Source organism: Hyalella azteca, unplaced genomic scaffold (genome assembly GCF_000764305.2).
Source record: "Hyalella azteca isolate HAZT.00-mixed unplaced genomic scaffold, Hazt_2.0.2 contig5737, whole genome shotgun sequence".
Taxonomy (NCBI): domain Eukaryota; kingdom Metazoa; phylum Arthropoda; class Malacostraca; order Amphipoda; family Hyalellidae; genus Hyalella; species Hyalella azteca.
Window position 1 is genome coordinate 156,219 of NW_025935919.1, and position 19,068 is coordinate 175,286.

Below are 19,068 nucleotides of genomic sequence, written 5' to 3' on the forward strand. Positions count from 1 at the left end.
TCAAAATGTTAGTTTAGTGGCCAAATGTTTATTAGCGCTTCTGCTATTTAACTATCGAACGTGCAACGAAATCAAGAACGATAGATTACCAATTGCAGACTTCATTTTAGGTATAGGAGACAACAAATTTCTACTGCATATCCACAGATACACCTCAGTCTATGCATCAAACATAAGACTATCTTTAACGATTGCGTGATTTTGAAGACAATTGGGTGAATATTTTTTACCTCGCTGGTTTGTATCCCTTAGCCGTACTGTTGATTTGTATTTTAAAGCGTGATTTTTTTTCATATTTACAGGAAATAAATTTAGCCCAAGCCCCTTGGCTTAACATTGTGTGCGCTTCAGACCACTTGCAGTAAAGGCGACTGATATCTGATAAATAATTGAACATCGTAAGCTATTTTCATTATCTCCTGCGATAGTATCCACTGCTGCTGCTAAGTTCGCTGCAACCTGTGCTGTCTCCAAACAGGTGAGAATGAAACAATCAATTTTAGCTTACTTGATTATTCGGGCGCGTTGACGTCTCTCATCACGCCTATGCACACCATAAATCAGGAAGTGCCAGTAGCTGAAAGGTCTCAAACAGATTTAACAAACCTCGTAACACATCCCAGCCAGAGGCTAAATACGTAGAAGTTCGTAAACGCAACGCACGTCTGACGCAATTATCTGACGATCTCACGAATGGCAGTCAATTGTTAGCATCAATAATCATAATTAGAGTCTTCGACTTAGATGAGCAATTTCGCGTTTAGTTACATGTAGAGGATTTGAAATTAAATGACATAGTAGACATCAAAGGATACAATTGACTTTCAAATTTGTGTGACTCAGACTCAGTTACACGAGGCTGCCACAGATCGTTGGCTTCTACAGAATTCGTTCATGAAAATCCGGTGATGTAGGCAAATGTCAGTCATTGAATTAAGGAGATAATTACTGATCCGTGAGCAAGTGAGGTAAAATGTTTACTATCACACCGAATAAGAGCAATTTATATCACCCATGCGACCGCTCATCTCTCACAGGACTCCTCACGTCACACCCATCGCGCTCACGGCGTCGCTTTGACCGGCCTGTCAGAAGGTACTTGTACACGGGGGAAATATTACCCGAAATAGCGCTAACGGCAAGTATTTTCTATCTCAAATATCGGGCTGAAAATGGGAAGAAAAGTTATCAGTTTCTATTTTTAATAATAAATTAGATAAGAATATAATAAAATGATGCCAAAAACTGAACAAAGTCCCCCCAAATGTCTGAGTAAGAAGTGCTTGCCGCTACCTCTACCTGCTAATACTTTCACCTTGTAGGAGCACCTATAGCGTGCGTTCACCAGGGTGTGTGCGACGTGGTCTATGATAAACGACAGCAATATAGTGTGAGTGGGGCTGCAGCAATCATTGATTAATGCACGGTAAAATAAACAACACCAAGAGTTCGCCGGAATAACAAAGTTATCCTTAAGACAAAAAAGTTCATAGTTCAATACACCAAGACTTCTTGGAATGTTCGTCACTCGCTGGACGCTCCTAACAATAACAGCTTCAAAACTAGTAATTACATTTTTTAACGATTCACGGTTTTATAAATAGAGGTGCAGTGATTTACTAGTCCTAGAACAACACTACTCTCTACTATAGGCGCTACCATGTACATGGCCTAGGGCCAGACACATCTTGCGTCTAGTTAAGACCTTTTGCATTCTAACAACGAACGAAACATCAAGTTTTCCAGTGGCGATTTCAAAGCCAAAAATCCTAAGTGTGAGAGCACCACGTGATGTCCAGCGGGAGAACTGTAGAGTAATAGATCACTAACCGTCTGTGACAGCTATGGCACACGACCTACGATATACAGTTAACTTTTTAGGCTCGAAGACACGGGACACACAACAAGCATGTCGATCGTTATCCAAAGTAGCACTTGGAAACGAATGCACAAAGATTTGGGCTAGGAACTGTTGGCGTGATGTATATCAACCGTAACCATAATATGCTCAAGATTATAAATTTAATGCACAGTATCCATGTAGCGTCAAGACAATATATTGCTGTATTGTTTTTCATACACATTGCACGCCACAAGCGGCAGTTCGTGGAGCAGAAGTCATGCTTGTACCAACGAGATTGAGCTCACAGGGAGAGCTCCGGTGTGGTGGAGGCAGGCAATGGAAATTTGTTTAATTCAAATTAACTTTTAGATTTAAAGATTTGTAAAAAGATGTCAACTTAGGCGAATAAAATCAATCCAAGATTGGCCAATGTCCAGGAGGATAAGTTTTAATGAAAGCTCTGAAAATTTAGCTAAAAAATATCAAGTTCACAGAGAAGGGATGAGTTGAATTAACACAAGTGAATGTAAAATTATCTTAGACTAATACAGGCATGCAACGCAGACAGATTGACTGGCTCTTTCGCACTCAATAACGAGATGACTAACGAGGTCACGTAAGCTTCTGACCTCAAAACTAAATTGTTAGTAAGGTCTATGAAAGCAATAAATCAAAATGATGAAGAAAATCGTGTACATAACTTATAAGCCAAGAAAAAGAAGCCCCGACACATACGCTTGCAAACATACGACCAACCAACATGAGCAGCTCCAGAGGGTATACATGTAACAACGCATAATGTTATCAAATGATTGAAAATGACTTGCGATTAATAAATAAAGTTAAACCCTCGCTCCTTGATAAAGATGCCATGCCAAATATAAGAACTGTCATGACAAAATACGTTGGAAATCAGGTTCGAATGTCATGGTAAGCAACTAAATTCATCAACATTGAAAGCCCCGCCCAGCTGCTCCCTCGTGCGCGGTAAGCCCGCCTCTGGATTATGAATAAGTTCACATGGAAGCAGCGACAGAACATTCCTGAGTGACTGAGTTCATCCAAGCTCCAAAGGAAGCTGAAAGTCGAGTAATTGTGACATGTTAACTAATATTCAGACATGCGTCACACGAGTCAAGGCTGCACGTTACAACTCGAGCTGTTATCAAAGCCATTTGTAGTCAAAACATTTCCAGATAAAGCAAGCGATGTTTAGTCGCGTTATTCTTTAGTTGACTTTTCCTAGTAATGATCGAAGTGATTGATAAGTTTCAACGCAAGGCTTCGTGAGCATCAAAAAATTTTAAACACCGACGAGCTGTCGGCTGAAATCAGGACCACTCAAGGGATATATAAATTTTACATGTGAAGGAATTCACGTTAAAAATAAGGTTGGTAAAAGGCTCTGACCAAATCAGGATGTAAACACACTAAAGTAAACAAGTATAATAAATAAGTGAGGAAAAAAGTTAAATACAAAAATATTCAAGAGAAATAAAATTAGATACACGCAAACTAAGAACAGGAATATCATCAAATAAAATATAAAGGCACCAGGAAAAATCACTCTAATCAACAAGGAACAACAGTAGCCAATAGATTGAAATCATAAAGTTTCTTGTAAGCATGTGACAGCAAAGAGGCTAAGAGAAAATATCTATATTCCATACCTGAAGATTGTCATAGTATATAATATGTGAGGCAGCGACGTGTCCCTGTTTTGCTTATACACAGAATAAGGACGAAGAGTTAGAGAGGATCATGGATGCACGCTAAGCTCATCAGCAATCAGCATTAGTGCATCAATTATTCGAGTTGCATAAATGATATATAATTACACCACCCACTTCATGCAAACGATAAAGCAAACTGTACAAATAAGGAAAACGTAAGATACACGTCTGTTTTGATACAAAATGCCATAACGTAATGAAATTAGACTCGCGTCCGCACGGCAATTAACTCCCGATATTCACTTCATTTTAAACCCAACATGGGAAGAAGAGAACGAGTAAAGATCGAGCATAACTGGCAAGAAATATATGTTGCTGAGACTGCATCAACAAGAAGCTTCTGAAGAGCAAGTTAACGATTCAAACACATAAGTCCACCATTTTTCCCTATCAAACAAACCCAAAGCTACTCCTAAAATACTACATATGGCCAGAAAACTCTACGGGTCATAAATAAAATTGAATTCCAAAAAGGAAATTTTCAGATTATCGAACAACTGATACGCGCACAACCTCAACACGGCCCCGTTCGATAAGACATGTTGTTCACCGGCTCCCATTATCGTATACTTCACAACGCAAGATATAGAGTAGGCAGCGCAACACACCAGTAATTCTAATTATTTTTAGGTGCTCAACTAAAATGAGTCAAATTTTACAGCAAAAAGTAATGCATATTAACGAGTCTTCCTGTCACACATCCTCTTTCAGTTCACAACATCAATAGATTCTCACTAACACGTCTGCAGTCATAAGTTTACACGGCGTTACCTTGCGTGCCCGAGAATAAGAAAACGTATTCACGAGGCTCTCACTTGAGTGCATGGGGCACAAGTTCTTCCAGGTTGCCGCTACACTCAAGTAAACCAGACAAAGTATAGCGCCCACAGAAAGGATATCCTAGCTGAGTATTCCTAGAGAAGAACTGTAGTATGTGAACGGCTTTTACAGAAACAATTTGAACTTAGATTAATGTGGGAGCCCTGCTTGAAGTAGTTCACGTTTGTCACTGTCTATGAGAAGAAAAAATTAGAGTTGATCTTAACTTCCACATGCAGCGATACCATCAAGCAATGCAACAATTTAGCACATAATCTCTCAAAGTAAGCTAAATAGGCAGGTTGTCTCACGGACATTCGTGGAAGTTCCCTCACACAAAACCTCCATCTAAATCATGTACAGAGATGAAATAAACCAATGCTTAGAAAAAAGTTTTTGTAGTCAGCATATGTATAAAATTTACGAAAAATAAAATCAAAACTAGGTGAGATATTGGTTCGTGAATTGGTTGTTTGATGATGAGAACAGATGTTCACCATGTGAATGACAAGCAGCCATAGACTATGTATTCTATGTACACGTGACCTGTGCTGCAGATGCACAGATTGCTAGTTCGTCATCCTACCGATTGTTTTTATGAACTTTAAACAATTTTAGGCAAGTATTGTTCGTCAATATTACGTAAACTCTGTACACCTCAGGCACCCATGTGACAGGAAATTAGGCTCCTGCAGATGAGCGGAACAACAAACTTAAACGAATCTTTATCATCGTCGGGGCTTTTATTCAACGAAAGTAACTCAATGCACGGTGAACAATGTATTCATGTGTGAGCTCGAAAAACAAACAAACGTGTCTACCAGCAATACTCGGATGCCAGAACCCGGCTGTCAATAAATGTTGTAGTCGAAAATTCAAGTAATAATTTGTTTACCCTCCTGTATTTACCTAACTTAAAAAGGGAACAAAAGTTTATCCTCAAAATAAAAAATTTGAATATAAATAAGAGCTCGTTCTATCCCGCCGGCAGGCATCATTCATTCAGCTATTGAAATACATTTGGTTTTAACAAGAAATACAGTTGGAGCTTTTGTAACGATTATCGAACAAACAAGCATCCAAACCAAAGAAACTGAACAATGAATTCTTGTGGAAAGGGAGGGAAAATGTTCAGGAGGAGCAGGTATCATTGATCCACAATTAAAGCTACCATAATTAGTAACGTTTCAAAATTAGACTACGGTCGCCCAAGCAAGAAGCGTGGCCCAGGCAAGAATATCTCAGTGGCCAGGTATTTCCACAGGACAGGCCAGCAATAGAACATGAGTAAACAAGCGGCAAATGCCACATTAGGAATTGAAGGTTCGGCCAACTCGAAAATCACCAACGAAACAGGGGCAATGGTTAATAGGGAACATTTCTCCGCGGGACAAAAACGGATTACAATTTTTTATCGAGCCAAGATCTAACTAAGTGATACAGCGTATTTAAAAGAAATGAATGGCAAAACATAGATATTGCAACTTATACGCGGAAGATAACAGAATGTATATTTCTGGGTCCAAAAATGATCTTATTCACATTTAAAGATCTCTAGGCATGAGTGCCATGGAAGTGGTATTCAATATTTGTAAGAAGATAACGGTACCTTTCTTGCGAGGCCGCACTGAGGACCCCGAGGGTAGATGCTTTGCGGAGTTGAATGTTGCTTCTCACGTTAGAAGGCATAATTTAGTGGGCTTGAGGTGAGATCATCAAATTTCGGTAAAGAAGTTCATTAGTGCGACTATGGGGCTTCTAGTTGGAAGGTTACAAGTAGATGAAAATACTGGAAAACAGTTTCACGTGATTTGTCTCCTCGTTTGCCACTAAATTTTACCATATTTTGGACAAGCTTGCAACGATAAAACGTGAGCAAAACAGAAGCGACTACAATCTTGTTAAAGATTACATCGTTAGTCCTCATGCACAAAACAGCCACAGTTCTTGCACAATTTCAATAAAAACAAATCAAATATCAATTGATGACACTCAAAGAGCTCTGCATGGAGTTGAGTTTTTACGGAATGATCTACTAAATGAATGAGCATCCAGAACAATTCGCTGCTCAATGTAGACATTAAGTATTTATCCCGTAAGAGGGGGTCACAAATACCATGAAATAGGAATAGGGAGGATGTAAATGATTAATAACTTGCCTTTGAGTTATTAAGGCAAGTGGAGGCAGCTGACATTATGATGCAAATTAATGGGCAACAACGGTAATACTGATGTGTGCAGGAGTGAGGAATAATTCAGGGGCGAGGGGAAAAGTTGGTAACGGGAAATAAGATGCCATGAAATTGAGTGATGGTAAACGCTCAGTAAGTGGAATGATAGGCAATGCCGGTGTGGTGAGGCTTGTCCGTGTGGAGTAGGATTGCATGATTGAAGATACGAAGTAAGAGTAACCAGGGCAGAGCAGCAGGTCGTGATGCACAGGCTGCTCTAGCAGCAGGTCATGATGCACACGCTGCTCCAGCAGCAGGTCGTGATGCACACGCTGCTCCTGCAGCAGGTCGTGGTCTAGCAGCAGGACTCAGTTGAGGCAGAAGAGATGGACGTACAACGCACCTCCTACTCGCACGTCATGCCCCGCACGGGGCCTTGCACTATTTGCTGCCCACAAACAAATTACGTCAGAAACAAACCAGACGTCACAAAATCGACCCCGAAAAATGTTTTTCATTCATAAGCACAAAGAACTTGCCTTAGAACAAAATAAGCTCATTGTACCATACCCAGACACACCACACCCACCCAGGGACGCCACACCACAGCCAGGCACATCACACCAGACCACACTCGGCACACCAGACCACACTCGGCAACCAGACCACACTCGGCACACCAGACCACACTCGGCACACCAGACCACACTCGGCCACCCCGCACAGCTTACCGCACTCGGCACAGCATACCACTCTCAGACCAGCTTACCTCACTAAGCTCCTCTTTGGTTTTGTCCTCCAGTCGCCGTATGTCCTCCATGGTGAGGCCATGCCATCGATCGATCCAACAGAACACTTGCCTGGCGACGAAAGCAATTCATGAGAGCTGTAATATCAAAGATAATTACAACTTTGTCAGCCAATCAATGATGGTTTTTACGCTAACCTATCAAATCAAAGACAATTTTCCGCCAACTTTGCAAGTACGGCCTTGATGACCAAATCTGATTGATTTGCCAAACACTTAACTCCAGGCCTTAAAGAGCCCAGTGGCACATTTGGACGGCCACTTGCCATTTTGCTTCTATAATTCTCAAGTGGGCCCATCATTACAAAGCGTTAATTACCGCAGGTGTTCTAGAACCACGCAAAACTTGATTTGGGTGATGGTTGTAAGAATGTTAATGTGTGGAAATATCCTGATCGACATAATTGTTCACAAACTAATATTGCAATATGAATGAGAAAACATCCTGATCAATAAACTTCTGCACACAACATGTGTCGCACCAACAGTATTAGATATGATACATCACAGAAAATAATGGAAGGTCGATAATGAACTAGTTTTGCCTATTACACGTCAATACAGGCAGTGTATTTCTACAATTATCCCTAGTTCAATAATCAGTCTCAAAGGCGCTGAAGAAATAAAACACCATTTTGCCAATATTAAATTAAAAGGTGATCTTATAATCCAGGTTTATAAATGTCCATTAGCATAAGATGCAGACCTGTGGAAGTTGGTGAAGAGTCTGCGCTCAGCATCCTGAATGATCTTCTCAACTCTGTTCTGCAGACCAAACCACTTGAACTCGCACGTGACCAACTTGTAACACGTCATCACCGGGTTAACCTGACGCATAACTCATTATTAACCTGACACAGCAACTCATTAATAACCTGATACAGCAACTCATTATTAACATTATCACTTGAACTAATACAAGCTGTGCCCCATCACAGCTGCTAGTGAACTTGTCTTACAGTTCAAGCTCGGTAGCACTGGGTAAACTAAGATAAGTGTGATGTTAAATCTTTTTTGTGGATAAAATAATGGACATAAATGCTATTGGTTTCTATATGACTAAAAGATGAAAGATATGATAGATAAAAATAAAGTTGTTGAAAGATAAAGTTGGTAGACAAAAATTAATCAAGACAAGAATGGTATTGGGGATGAAGATCATGAGATAATCAACTCCACATCAGTGGAATGTTACCACACAGCAGTGGAATGTTACTCCACAGCAGTGGAATATTACTCCACAGCAGTGGAATGTTACTCCACTGCACGGAGCAAGTTATCCATCATTTCACTCACGCACTGCAAGGTTCAAGCCATTCAAGGCGCTAAGAGATCACCTTATCCTGCCAGTCCTTGCCCACTAGCGGCCCTCGCCCGGTGGTCTGACTCTTGAACTTGGTGGGGTCTTCCTGGGGCTTGTAGTCTGCAGGCTTCACGGGGTCGTTAGCGATGTCTATCATGATGACCTCGCGCAGCTTTAACCGCTCACCTGTCAACTCGTGGGCCTGCGTGTTGATGGCAATATTATTAATGCACTTGGTACTAATTATAAGATATAAATTAATTATTGCACGGTAGATAATTAGTGAGCAAAATGGGATACCATTAGTTGTTTGAGCTGAAGTGGTAGAGTTAGAACTGGGCACACTTTATTTGCTCATCAAAATGAAGAACATGACTCTTTTTGATACAATTATTCATACCATAGTATAACAAATATTGACACATTCATTTTCATTTAAATTCTAAAAGGTACTTTAATCATCTTTTATCTCTATCAATTGGGTCAGGGGCTAGAGAAGTTTCTTTTTCCACTGACTTATCATTGTTAAGTATAATAAAGCAAACTAAGGTATATAGCATCAACAAATGTATTTTTAATAAATCTCAAGCACATGACAAAAAATAATAAAGAGCCTATGAAAATATGGCACTTTTTCAATGGTATGTGTTTCTCATCAAAATTGGTTTTTAGTCATGACATAACAGAAACAAACTTAAAAAACTGATTCATGCAAGAATAAAGTTTTCAATTCAGGAGTAAGGTAACTTTCTAATTTAAAATTCTTTCTAAAATTCTACAAGAACATCCATAACTCAAGCTGCAACTCAATGGAATGAAGTTAAAAGTTCACAACATCAAAAATAGATTTTCAGAAAGGTCGTAATTTATTTATTCAATAAAGACTTATTTTCCAACATAGAAATTCAGATGAAAGGAAGACTACAGACAAACGAGCCACTAGAGCAGGACTGAAGCAAGAGCACCAGAGGCAATGATTAGTATGAACTAAGGAAGAATAACGATATTAAGTGTTAATGAAGCTCTGGGTTTTTATTTTAACTTTAAATTATCATGCAAGTGTTAGTATCAAACACAAACAAAACAAACATTAACTTCCATACCAGATGACCATTTGACAAATGTTTACAGTTTCAACAAAACGTAACTCTTTATTTACAGTCCAATAGCTCTTCCTCAAAAGTTTCATACAATACCGTAGCTGATAAATGCAGAATCACATAAAAATACTATACACACTCTTTGTAGGTTACTTCTGCTCGTAGGAAGCGATCCCTCACTAGCCAGCCCATCACATGGAAGTGTTCACTTTACAGCTGAGTGAACTACATGTACTTAAAGACTGGATACTCACCCTGGCACCACGACGTCTCACCAGTACACTTCTTCACTGGCGCTGAGTGCAGGATACTCACCCTGGCACCACGATGTCTAAGTTTTCAGTAACTATTGTCCTCATAATAAATAGACTGGAAGTCTGAAGTCGAGCTCAGTAGTGAGAGGCATGATTATAATGGTAGGTTTCAAATGAAAGAAGCTTCAGTGTTATTGCTTNCCACGACGTCTCACCAGCACACTTCTTCACTAGCGCTGAGTGCAGGATACTCACCCTAGCACCACGACTTCTAAGTTCTCAGTAACTATAGTCCTCATAATAAATGTACTGGAAGTCTGAAGTCGAGCTCAGTAGTGAGAGGCATGATTATAATGGTAGGTTTCAAATGAAAGAAGCTTCAATGTTATTGCTCGAGCCTGATACTTATAGTGACAGTGTCAACTTTAAAAAATTTTAAACATTTTCAATTGTAGAAAAGTTCATTAAGTATTCCATGTAATTCCATGTAATTAGGTAAAATGGGGTACAATATCAGCAGAAATTACATGCCACTGACAGCATGTGGGTGTCTGAATTTTAATACGAGTGTCAACTCATTGAGAAATGTGGCAAGGCAAACTGGCATTCATTGAATTGCAGCAGCCGGTAACTCAGACTGCTGTTATCCACCAGTTACAGCCGTTCTGCCACTAGCGGCATATTACTCAGACTGCTGTTATCCACCAGTTACAGCCGTTCTGCCACTAGCGGCATATTACTCAGACTGCTGTTATCCACCAGTTACAGCCGTTCTGCCACTAGCGGCATATTACTCAGACTGCTGTTATCCACCAGTTACAGCCGTTCTGCCACTAGCGGCATATTACTCAGACTGCTGTTATCCACCAGTTACAGCCGTTCTGCCACTAGCGGCATATTACTCAGACTGCTGTTATCCACCAGTTACAGCCGTGCTGCCACTAGCAGCACACAGGGTTCCGTCATCCACCAGTTACGGTAGTGCTGTCACTCACGTTTTCGAGCTCTCCTCTGCCAGGGAGGTGCAGAGTGTCCACCGTGATGGTGAACTTCTCCTTCATGTATCCAGGGTTCTGAGATTCAGCCAACACAAGCAAGCAAACCATTTAATAATAAACTGTGATACTTGACATAAAGCTTCATGTTGCTCCATGCAAATAAATTAAAACGATATTCTGCAGCTTCTACCTGGGACGTGCAACTGGTACGATTTAAAGGAGGGAGAGCATGCAAACAACAAGCCACAACTTAATTGATGTTTAAAAAAAATTATTTCGCCTGAATATGTGCCAGGATATGAAAAAAAATTCAAAACCAAGGACAACAGGAATCAAAATTTTGCTGCCAAGTTCCATCAAACAAGGATCCTATGAGAAACAGGACCATTGGAAGAGGATTGTAAGTAAATTGCATCGTCATAAAACATGCTGCAAAATCAACACAAAATCGAGCAAACCAAGAGAACTGGAAAGAGAGGAAGTTAGTAAGCATGCAGCCACGGCAAAACTGTACAGCAGCCTGTCCTCCGTAAAAGAGTTGGCAATAAAAATAATTAATAATAATTAATTTACCTGAGGTAAATATACAAGAAATGCTTATTGGGTAGCAGGTTAACAGGTCCAAATGTGATACATACAAGTGATGTCCACATGCACAATACTGTATGCTACGAGGAAAATATTAAGCAACATTTTCACATGCTTCAAAACACGGACAAAACGGCAATTCATGTACATTTTGTGCAAACTAAATGTCAAAACATAGACAAAAAACTTTATTCAGTTAAAAATACATTTTACAGCACGCACAAACTGAAATAAGCCAGACGAGCAGCAAGCATTACTGCTGCCGCTGCTGGAAGAAATAATGCAGCGTATTTAAATACCTACAGCAAATGAGTATCACGAGAAGCTTGTACATACAAAAGAAATGTTATACAAAAAAACGTCCACAAGAAAGAGTTGTATTTGTGTATGCATGCATTTGCTGCACTCACGTTAGTCAGTTCACCTTTACCAGGAGCGTGAAGCGTCTCTATGGTGATATGAAAGCTTTCTTTCATGTATCCTGGATTCTGGGGAATTAGAATTGAAAGAATCAAATGGAGATTAAATAAGCTTTCTTTCATGTAGCCTGGATTCTGGGGAATTAGAATTGAAAGAATCAAATGGAGATTAAATAAGCTTTCTTTCATGTAGCCCGGATTCTGGGGAATTAGAATTGAAAGAATCAAATGGAGATTAAATAAGCTTTCTTTCATGTAGCCTGGATTCTGGGGAATTAGAATCAAATGAAGATTATCCCCAAGAGCTCTGGAAAAGATGGGAGGGATCCACACAATATTTCAGACCCCTTAGGTCAGACAGAAGGGTTTGAGTGACATCAGGAATACCTGGATAAATAAAGACATAGTGAAGTTATAACAATAAATAGAAGCTTGATAATTGATATTTGAAAACTTAACATTGGCAGCTGAGCTGCTAGCCTGAATGGAAGGAAGTAAAACATAATATGTTCATGTATTCTTGTTCATAGTTTAAACTTTCACAAATAATATATGATCAGGAATTCACTTTAAATCTGACACGAGGAAAGGAAATTTTGGGTAAAAATTGGTCATGTGAAAGAATAAAAATCACTTGATAATTTGGAAATTGATTGTAATAAAAAATATATTTTTGAAATGTCAAGTCTTGAAAAATAATCAAGAAAAAGTTCACATTTTTCAAGGGCATACTTGAGACTAGCCTGTAAGAGGCATCACGTCAGCACATGATGAACTAACAAGTGCATTAACTGCACAATAAGACATACAGGCAGAGCAACTGACCGTGATGACAGTCTTGCAGTATGGGTAGGCATTCCAGGCTTCCTCATGCACCTCCAGGGAACCTTCAGGCGCCATCATGCGGATGAATGCTGGAACTTTGCTGCACACCGAATAACAGATGTACATTGTACAGAAATTACTGCAGCAACCTAGCAGAGATCTTACATTTTGTCCAGCTAAATTGTGCAAATAAGGAAGAAATTTTGGCAGCTTTCAGTTGATGTGTTCTTGATTCAGTTGATCAATTGCAATTAAATTATAATCAATCTTGTTCTACAACTGAGATGCTCCCAGGGCAAGACCTCAGCATTATAGCAGAAAAGAATCCAGATATTATTCACAAACTGCAATTTTTATCAGGAAATTTCAATAAAACACCAGGGTATCAAAAAATTATACAATGATTGGTCAACATATAACTCACTTACCAATGGCAAAAATAGGAAAAGATCACATGTCAAGCATGGCGAGCATATAAAAAAATTGCCAAGCACGACAAGCTAAATCTTGAATGAAATACCTGGTTTGACAGCAAAAAAAAATTAAGCTCATAGAATGAACCTTGTTGATCTTATAAGTGTAATGACACTTGCCTCTTCAAATGGTAGATCTTATAAGTGTACTGACACTTGCCTCTTCAAATGGTAGATCTTATAAGTGTACTGACACTTGCCTCTTACTTTGCTGCACACCAAATAACAGATGTACATTGTACAGAAATTACTGCAGCAACCTAGCAGAGATCATTTATTTTGTCCAGCTAAATTGTGCAAAAACAGGAACAAATTTTGGCAGCTTCCAGTTGATGTGTTTGATTCAGTTGATCAATTGAATTTAAATTATAATCTTTCTTGTTCTACAACTGAGATGCTCATAGAGGAAGACTCTCACAAATAGCTACAGTGGAAAATAAAGAGTTTTGCTATATATAATAAGAGTCTCTGCGTCAACACTATTATTACTGAAATAGCAAAAATAAAGATCCATCTTGTTAGTCACAAACAGCTATTTTTATCAGGAAATTTCAATAAACACTGGGGCATAAAAAAAGTATTCAGGGATTTTTTAATTCTGGTTGACAAATAACTAATTCAACAATGTAGAATAGAAAAGAGACAAATAGTCAAGCAAGGCAAGTATAGAAAAAAATAGTCAAAAAATGACAAGCAACTTCCCGAACGAAATGACCTTGTTTGATAGCAAGAAAATGAAGTTCATAGAATGAACCTTGTTGGAAGTTCATGAAGGATTGTCTGACACTTGCCTCTTCAAATGGTAGATCTTATAAGTGTACTGACACTTGCCTCTTCAGATGGTAGATCTTATAAGTGTACTGACACTTGCCTCTTCAGATGGTAGATCTTATAAGTGTACTGGCCAGAAGTGTATTTGCCGCCAAGCAGAGGATGGTCTGTGTACGGTTCATTCTTGAGCACCTCGATGCCCTCACCCCCGCCAGTTTCATTCTTGCTTGCCTCAGCTACGCTGTACAGCTGCCCCACTTGATACTGAAATACACAAGAAAGATTGTAGATGCCTCAGCAAAGGACATTTATAAGAGAATTTTGTAATTATTTGAATTCCAAATTCTATAAAACTGTAAATTTACTAATTATCCAGTTGTTTGTTCACATTCAAACTTCATGAGAATTATCAGAGTTGAAATAATAATGAACTTGCAAAAACTGCCTGTCAATCAGCTTCAAACATGAGGAATAAAGTTCAAATGTGTTTTTTCATAATGATATCGGCACGATAGAAATAAAATTCAAGACCTAATTGAGCCTTTTCTTGGTAATTTGATAGGACTTCAAACATTTTAGGATTGGAAGGAGAGTTGGTGACATTAGACAATCCAGAAATTCTACTGAAGTAAACCATTCAACTTGATTATAAATATAATTATAGGTAATCTATTATGTATTCTTTCTGACATGATTGATGGCACTGCAGTGATACTTAGATCCAAAATGTGCAATAGAAAAAATGCAAGCAAATTTTGAAGTTAAGGAGCAGAATTAGAGTGGGGAGTGGTACAGGAGGTGGAGCAGAATTAGAGTGGGGAGTGGGACAGTGGGTGGAGCAGAATTAGAGTGGGGAGTGGAGCAGGGGATGGAGTAGATTTAGAGTGAGGAGTGGAGCAGGGGATGGAGTAGAATTAGAGTGGGGAGTGGGACAGGGGGTGGAGCAGAATTAGAGTGGGGAGTGGGACAGGGGTAGAGCAGAATTAGAGTGGGGAGTGGAGCAGGGGATGGAGTAGAATTAGAGTGGGGATTGGGGCAGGGAGGAGCAAAATTAAAGTGACTTATACTATAGTCAAGTTACCAAGCTTCATGAACAAAAGATTAAGTCTTTATAATTTGTCAGCAATATCTGCAGTGCCCAGTTCTGTCTTATGCTTTACAATATAGGACATGACGTGTAGTCCACTAGCTGCTATGAGGTCTAATGATCACTCAGAAATGTCCTAGCAGCTCTAAGTGAACTCACCTCCTCCACTGTGAGAGGAAGCACCACTTTACTGAAAATAAAGATAATATTGATTAGGCCTTGAGTGCTTCTACATAATTTACACTGATATTAAGCAAAAAATATTCATGTCAAAAAAAATTTCAATGCTAGGAAATATTATTTCAGTTTTATAATCTAATTTTTGTGCTAGGATGCAAACTTCAATACCTGAAAATGCTGTTATATTGACAAAATCTCTCTGAAATGTTGAATATATTCTATTACTGATGAAGAAAAGTTAAATAATATGTGGCACAATGCTCTGAGGTTAACTGCTCTTTACATACATTTGCAATTAATCATGGCAGGATATAATTCGTCTAGCAGGAATCTTGTGCCTTTAAGCATAGTAGCAAAGCAGAGAGTTTTTTAGACTCCCTCAAGTTCATTTTTAAGTCTTGTAGGAAATAAGCTTAAATCTTGAGTAAATGAGGAAATTAAAAATGAACTGATTCTAAAAAATCTCTGGTTTGCCACTATGGCTTTAGGAATGGCATGATAGCTCTACTAGCAGGACTTGAGGTTCAAAAAGTAAATATAGTTCATGCCATGTGGCAGAGAAGAAATTTTTTAGAACTATTCTTCAAGTTTGATATCAAGTCCTTTGAAGCAGAAAATTGGGCAAAAGTGCCTGTGAATCTGGCCAATTTTACCCATTTTACCCATTCCAAATTTATTCAATAAAAAATAAGGCTTATTTTAACATGCAATTTTTTAAAATCATGTGTGAAATGATTGCTTTTACCCTTCGTTGAAGGAAAATTATGCCAATCTGCCTAATATTCCAAATAAGCATACCTAACTGGATTAGGTACTACCATTCTACAAAATGGTGCAAAAAAAGTCTGGTTACAGAATCTGCAAAAAACTGAAATATTAGACATAACTATCTTAGAATTGCAGGTAAAAATTGTTCCTCATGTGACTTTAATAAATTGCAAGTGACAATGGCTTTATTCTTATTTTTACTGAAGAAATTAGGAAAAAGCCTTAGGAATGAGCTACTTGGGAGAAGTCCTTCTTCTTTTCAGAAATATCACAGCTCTAATATCACACAATTTCAGTAGGTGTGGAATCTTGCAGTGCTTGTGTATAATGTATCTTTGTTTGATTGAAGAAATCATTGTTCACACAGATGTAATTTCACAAAAATTTTAGCTTGGACAGTTCAGTAGCTACCATTCAAACCCAAATATCCTGCATAATGACAGTTAATGACTAATGAGTCAACTCAAGATGTTTCGTTGGTGATTGCATAGCCTCGTTGTGACAAAATCATTAGCTATTATTATTTTATTATTGCTAGGTCCTATTTATTTATTGCACTNAGATGGACGTACAACGCACCTCCTACTCGCACGTCATGCCCCGCACGGGGCCTTGCACTATTTGCTGCCCACAAACAAATTACGTCAGAAAATACAAATCATGCGTCACAAAATCAACCACGAAAAAAAGTTCTTCATTTATAAGCACAATGAACCATAGAAGCTCATTATAACATAACCAAGCACACCACACCCAGGGACATCACACCACACCGATCGCTACAGTTAGTAGTGTGTAGTGTGCACAGCACACTACACACTTTGTTTAAAAATGCACAGCACACTACATCACACTCGGCATATCAGACAACCCTCGATACACCAGACCACACTCGGCACACCCAGGCACAGCATATCTCATTCGGCATAGAGGTTCCCTGATATGTAATCTTCCGAGACATTTCATTACCTTAACATTTCATCACAAAGATGACTTATCTTTAAACATCTTGCCAAAATTGCTTAGTATGCTAATTAGGTACTAACTTGCACCCAAATGTACATGTTTGAAAAAACCACTTAATGCAATGATGAAATACTATCATAATGAAATGTCTCGATACATTGGGAAATGGTACTCTGGTTTGCCAGTGAATTTGATGAACATTGGAAACAAAGCTTTAGTCATGTCGAACTGAAACTGCGCACAACTGACGTCGCTGAAATGATTCTGAAGCACCAGCTCTTCGAAGAGAAACTGGAAGAGAAGTTGGAACAATTGGTATTTCAAGACTACACTTTTCAACTATTAATAATGACTAATAATAAAATAATATGCGTTTAAAAATTACTTTTTAAAGGCAACACTTCTAAAAAATCCAGAGTCTCCAACGTTACACATGTACGATGATCAGGCTGGAATTTTAAGAATGGAAGTTCACTTATTAAAAAGCTTTCCATCCAAGCTAAAAAGCTTTCCCATTGCCACAGTGCTCTGGCAGCTTTGCCAAGTGAATGACTAGGTGACTATAAATGAAAAGGTGGATCAAAAGTGGACTGTGGACAAAATGTTTCAATTTTAAACTAGTACATTAGATTTGTAAAAGAATTATTTAGATGTCTCTTTTTTGATAGATATTTTTTGTCTTTTATTTGATGGATTTTTTTAATTTTCCAGGCCTTTTGTTTGTAATGATCAAGATTCAGTCAAGTATTTAGTTAACCAACGTGTCTAGAACTTTATTTTAGAAGAAATTTTCTCCAAAGTCATATGGCAACACTGAACACCTACACCGTCTGTTTACATTTCTTATGTATAATAGCCGCAGTTTACGATTACCGTACGTTCCTTATCCGACAAGGCGGACAAGCGGAAGAGTCAGAAGTAACCCGGACATGTCTTACATTTTATTATTGTCAGTTCTACTCGCGTAGTCAATATACTCGCGTATATTGTCGACTAAAATAGTAGAACTATTTTAGCTTTCTAAAGTACGGCGCACGGTGCATTTTTTACCAGCATAGTACGGCGCACTGCGCAGGTCGTTAAAATGACAAAATAAATTCCCGCGCACCTGGCACATCTTCCTGACCATGGTGAGAGCCTGCTGACTCCTGCTCAAAGAACTGCTGTCACTAAAACTATCACCAACCTTAGAGTCTCTGTCAAACCTATCCAGGAGACAGAGTCTGCTGCTCCTAACTTGTTTGGAAAAGTCATTATCATTGAGCCAATTGCAGAGACCCATCCAGTTGATGAATTCTTCTCAAATGATTATGATCTGACCCTGGCTGACTCACCTTTTGGCAGAGCAGGCATTGCTGGGTTTAGCAAGAATCTTGGCTGCAAAATTCTTGTTGTTACCATTAAGAGGGAGCTCGGAACTGGGATGGCCTCTTTGTTGAATACCTATCAATCCTTTCAATTGACTTGCATCATGGACCATAAAGTGTCACCTTCCTGCCAATCTTGTTAGATCTGTTGGTGTCATTGGACTGCTGGGTGAAGATGTCTTGAATGAGGACCTTGGTGAGGCTTTAGTTCTTGCTGGACCTGGACACAGCGATGCCACTCCAGAAAGAATTCTGAAAAGGAAAGAGAAAACAAAGACACCAATGTTTAAAGTCACGTTCAACTCAACCACACTGGCAGCATTCATTTACCTCGAGTATCAGCGCTTCCAAGTAAGCCCCTACATTGCCAAGCCTTGGCAGTGTTTTGAATGTCAAATATATCACCACAATGCCATTAGTTGCAAAAATGCCCCATGCAGTGGTGCACACAATGGGAAAGACTGTTCAGCAAAAGGAAGCCCCCCTCTTTTGCACCTGTGGTGGCCAGCACACTGCTAACTATGGGGGATGTAGGTTCATGAAGGAGGCCCAGGCTGTGGAGAAAACCAGGGATGAGCTGAGAGTCTCCTATCAT

General features: G+C 39.0%; 1 protein-coding gene across 1 annotated transcript; it reads right to left on the minus strand.

Moving 5' to 3' along the window:
• Positions 1 to 497: 497 nt before the first annotated feature.
• Positions 498 to 19,068, minus strand: LOC108681712 (phosphatidylinositol transfer protein alpha isoform). The gene is made up of 10 exons (XM_018170775.1): positions 18,969 to 19,068; positions 18,441 to 18,483; positions 15,352 to 15,382; positions 14,206 to 14,369; positions 12,862 to 12,961; positions 11,027 to 11,104; positions 8,712 to 8,879; positions 8,081 to 8,202; positions 7,336 to 7,426; positions 498 to 7,014 (listed from the first exon to the last, which is right to left on the minus strand). Exons 1-10 carry the CDS (start codon positions 19,066 to 19,068, stop codon positions 6,973 to 6,975), a joined length of 939 nt encoding a protein of 312 aa, XP_018026264.1. The 3' UTR covers positions 498 to 6,972.